Below are 495 nucleotides of genomic sequence, written 5' to 3'. Positions count from 1 at the left end.
GCCGATAGGTATGCGCGACTTGGAGTGGGAAGACGTGCTGCCCGCCGGATTAGCGGAGGGGACCGGGATTTTCGTTCCGCGGGCTCCCTTTTTATTTTTCCCTTTGTACTCCATGGTGGAGTAGTACACTGTAAATTTTAGGAGATTTTTTTTTCCCTCCACCGGGAAGGAGAGAGGACTGCAGGACCAGCGAAGTAATTTCTGTCAGGGCCAGGCAGATGCAGCTGGTCCGGGAGAGGGCGGCTGGATGTCCGAGGAGGGTGTATTTTCCTAATGTATTCACACGCTAACTTTCCAGGTGAGCCATGGCAGACCACATGATGGCCATGAACCACGGACGATTCCCCGACGGATCCGGCGGGCTCCACCACCACCCTGCGCATCGGATGGGCATGGGGCAGTTTCCCACCCCCCATCACCACCACCAGCAGCAGCAGCCGCCGCAGCAGCACGCCTTCAGCGCCCTGATGGGCGACCAGATATATTACGGAGCTG

General features: G+C 58.0%; 1 protein-coding gene across 1 annotated transcript in view; it reads left to right on the top strand.

Moving 5' to 3' along the window:
* CITED2 (Cbp/p300 interacting transactivator with Glu/Asp rich carboxy-terminal domain 2) overlaps positions 1–495 on the top strand; it is a 2,827-nt gene that overhangs the window by 626 nt on the left and 1,706 nt on the right. Inside the window, exon 2 of the mRNA XM_008636002.2 lies at positions 299–491. Coding sequence (XP_008634224.1) covers positions 306–491 — 186 coding nt within the window. The 5' untranslated portion in view covers positions 299–305. The remainder of the gene's footprint in view (positions 1–298; positions 492–495) is intronic.

Source organism: Corvus brachyrhynchos, unplaced genomic scaffold, assembly GCF_000691975.1.
Source record: "Corvus brachyrhynchos isolate BGI_N302 unplaced genomic scaffold, ASM69197v1 scaffold6, whole genome shotgun sequence".
Taxonomy (NCBI): domain Eukaryota; kingdom Metazoa; phylum Chordata; class Aves; order Passeriformes; family Corvidae; genus Corvus; species Corvus brachyrhynchos.
The sequence above is the reverse complement of the archived record's forward strand: the minus strand, read 5'-3'. Positions and strand labels throughout refer to the sequence as shown.